The sequence below is a fragment of the Canis lupus genome, chromosome 13, assembly GCF_048164855.1.
Source record: "Canis lupus baileyi chromosome 13, mCanLup2.hap1, whole genome shotgun sequence".
Classification (NCBI taxonomy): domain Eukaryota; kingdom Metazoa; phylum Chordata; class Mammalia; order Carnivora; family Canidae; genus Canis; species Canis lupus.
In genome coordinates this window covers 44,318,835-44,321,646 of record NC_132850.1, presented here as the reverse complement: position 1 = coordinate 44,321,646, position 2,812 = coordinate 44,318,835, and the positions used below count along the sequence as shown (strand labels likewise).

Sequence of the window (2,812 nt, the reverse complement as noted above, 5' to 3'; positions counted from 1 at the left end):
GCGATGGCTCACCGACTGCCCGTCAGCCTCTGCAGGCTGTCCTGTCGGATGCTGGAGGTGGAACAAGGGAGACAAGACTTAGAAATACGATGAGATAGTCACGCAGGACAACAAATGAACTAGTGCTGAGTTTTACAAGAGCTCCAAGAGTGGATAATCAAGGGATTATCTAGGAAAGCAGGAGGTCACATTAAGAAAAGTGTTCTCGGAGGCCAATCAGTCCACGCTGAAGAAGGCACGGATTTTAGACTGATTTTCCTTTTCTCTTTCCGCCTTAGTGAGAGATTTCCATGTTGGGGGTAACCTGAATCTACCACACTGCATAGGAGATAGGTAGATAGATAGGGGAGAGAGCACTGGAAAGATCTGCCTCTGCTCCCCAAGATTGCCTGAGAGAAATCGCTTCTCTCTGCAGTGCAATATGCATTTATCATTTATTGATTTGACAAATATTTTTTGTCAGCTGTGCTCCCAGAACCCAGTGGTAAATAAGATAGCCTCAAGCAGAGCATGCACGTTTAGAATTTATAGTCCACTGAGGACACAAAGATGACTGTAGTGCACTATGGTAAGTCCCATGACTTACAGGGTACGATATGAGTACACAGCAGGGACCCCTGACCAAGACTTAGGAAGTCATGGAAGACTTCCTGGAGGAAATACTCTTAAATTGAGATCCTAAGCAGAATAGAAATAGATCATGTAAGAAGATAGTAAGTATGTTCCGGGCAGAGGTAACAAGTACAGAAGAAAAAAAAAATCAAACAGGATTTTATTTTTGTATATACAGTTTTGGATCTTGCCATTTTCTATTTTTATTCTGAGTCTCCATATCAACTGTTTTCGAAACATGATTTTATTTTTTTGAAAACATGATTCTAGTACCTGACTAGTAATCCATTGTGAGGGTAGTGACTAATCTATTTACCTATTTTCAAAGGGAAATAGCATTTTTAAAGGTCATGCTAATTGTTCTCTCCTTAAAAATATGAAATCATGTGAAATAATCTTTATTGCTTAGATTAATATCCAAAATAAATCTCCTTTATTTGACTACCTGTTGAAAACAATTTCTGCAACCCAACCTGATATCCATCCATAGCAAATACTAAATTTGAGCAAGTTATTGGTTTCCTAAATATTGGTTACATTTTAACTATTTGTAAACTTTGCTGTAATTGTTTACATAAATTGGCCATGTCTTCCGAGAGCCTCCAAGATTCCAGGGCTTTAACTCTCTTGCACTGTTCCTCAGAGCCCCCTGTTTGGGATGTAAGCTGACATTTATCTCCATCTTTTCCCCAGTAAGGGTGTTGTCCTCCCCCACCTCACCCCCCGCCCCCTCCATGGCTCCATTTTCTGAGGCTGCAAACCATTAGTTTCATAAATAGTTTTTTAAACCACATTTTGGGTAAAAGTATACATAAAGTTTATTTGACAAGTTGCTGACTTAGCAAGTTGATTTTCTGGGGCAAGCAGGAAAGATATTCATGATTCTAAGAGGAAGATTTAGGTAGAGTACCAAATCACCTTCTTTTGAGCTGTTTCAGATTTAATTCAGATTGTGGGGTGTTTTTTTTTTTTTTTCTGCCTCCCTTTAAAATGGGTCTTCCTCAAGCTGCCATACTCCTCATTTTAATCTGCTTTACAACAAGGTCTCAGGGGCATCTGTTTTTATTTGTGAGTGTTCGCATTTATTGTGCTGGCCCTCACTTGTGCTTGCTGAGGGAGGTGTAATTTGGAGGGGAATGATGCTCTGACTGCAGCCATGTGGGCACTAGCTGTTCAGCTGAAACGCTGTTTTGAATTAAAATTGTCTTGTGTCTCATGTATTCTCCTATCACTGTGTGACTTGTCAGGAGTTTGAAAGTTCTATCAAACCTCAGAGCACTCAACGGTAATGTAAGTTCTCCAATACATTCATTTCACACCTAAGAAGTCACTTTCATCCTGGCCCGCAAGAATCTCTGCATGAAGAATGAGGAGCTATCTGGCTCCCACACAGCTACTCCGGCCTGATTCAGGACCCCAGCCTCAGGCCTCAAAGGCAAAGGCCCAGTTTTGATTTGTCCTATTGGATAGATCCTGAAGACCACTGCCTTGCAATGCCCACTTAAGCAAAGGAAGTTTAACACGTAGCAGCAGCCGGTTGCCTGCAGTAAAGATTTTACTTAACACTTTAATAATGCCAGGTATGTATCTTCACTGACAAATGTTTGACAAATGTGCATAATTTAAAATACCTCCCAGGCCTATCAACTGCTGCCTCAAAAATGTGTGTCTGAAAGATAACAGCACCCGGGCTGGGGCCTTGGACCGCCACAGCAGCCCGTCCTTGGTGGGTTACAGGCACTGAGTTTTGAGTTTTGAGAGCCAGCTCCTCATCTCAGGATGTATGAAAAAATAGTAATTGTATTACTACTCTCAGGTAAGTGGATTTTTTTTAGCATCGTGCTGTTATAGAGGATATTAAATTATAGATTAAAATATAAACTGCCTGCTTTTAGTTCTTACTTAAACAAATAACTAAGTGAATAGTATTTCAGATCCCAGTCTGGTGGATGGATCTTTATTGGGCCTGAGCTGGTAGGGTGGCAGGAATTGGATTGAGGTGGTTGGTAATCATGGCTGGATCACAATTTTCTAGTATGAAAAGCATGCTTCAGTGCTAAGCCTAGCTGGAGGGAAAAGAATTGCATTAAATATTATGAGAAATATCTCTGTGTGAATAAATTTGTTGCCTTGTCTTCAACTTCTAAATGGTTATTTGGTCCTCGGGTTTCAAAAAGTTTTATGAAAAATTCGAATTTCC

At 40.5% G+C, this 2,812-nt stretch overlaps 1 protein-coding gene across 2 annotated transcripts in view; it reads left to right on the top strand.

Moving 5' to 3' along the window:
* Positions 1–2,301: 2,301 nt before the first annotated feature.
* Positions 2,302–2,812, top strand: part of GYPA (glycophorin A (MNS blood group)) — a 30,854-nt gene continuing 30,343 nt past the window's right edge. For both annotated transcript variants that reach the window (XM_072773422.1, XM_072773421.1), the window contains exon 1: positions 2,302–2,428. In XM_072773422.1, the coding sequence (XP_072629523.1) occupies positions 2,392–2,428 (37 nt within the window). In that variant the 5' untranslated portion in view covers positions 2,302–2,391. The remainder of the gene's footprint in view (positions 2,429–2,812) is intronic.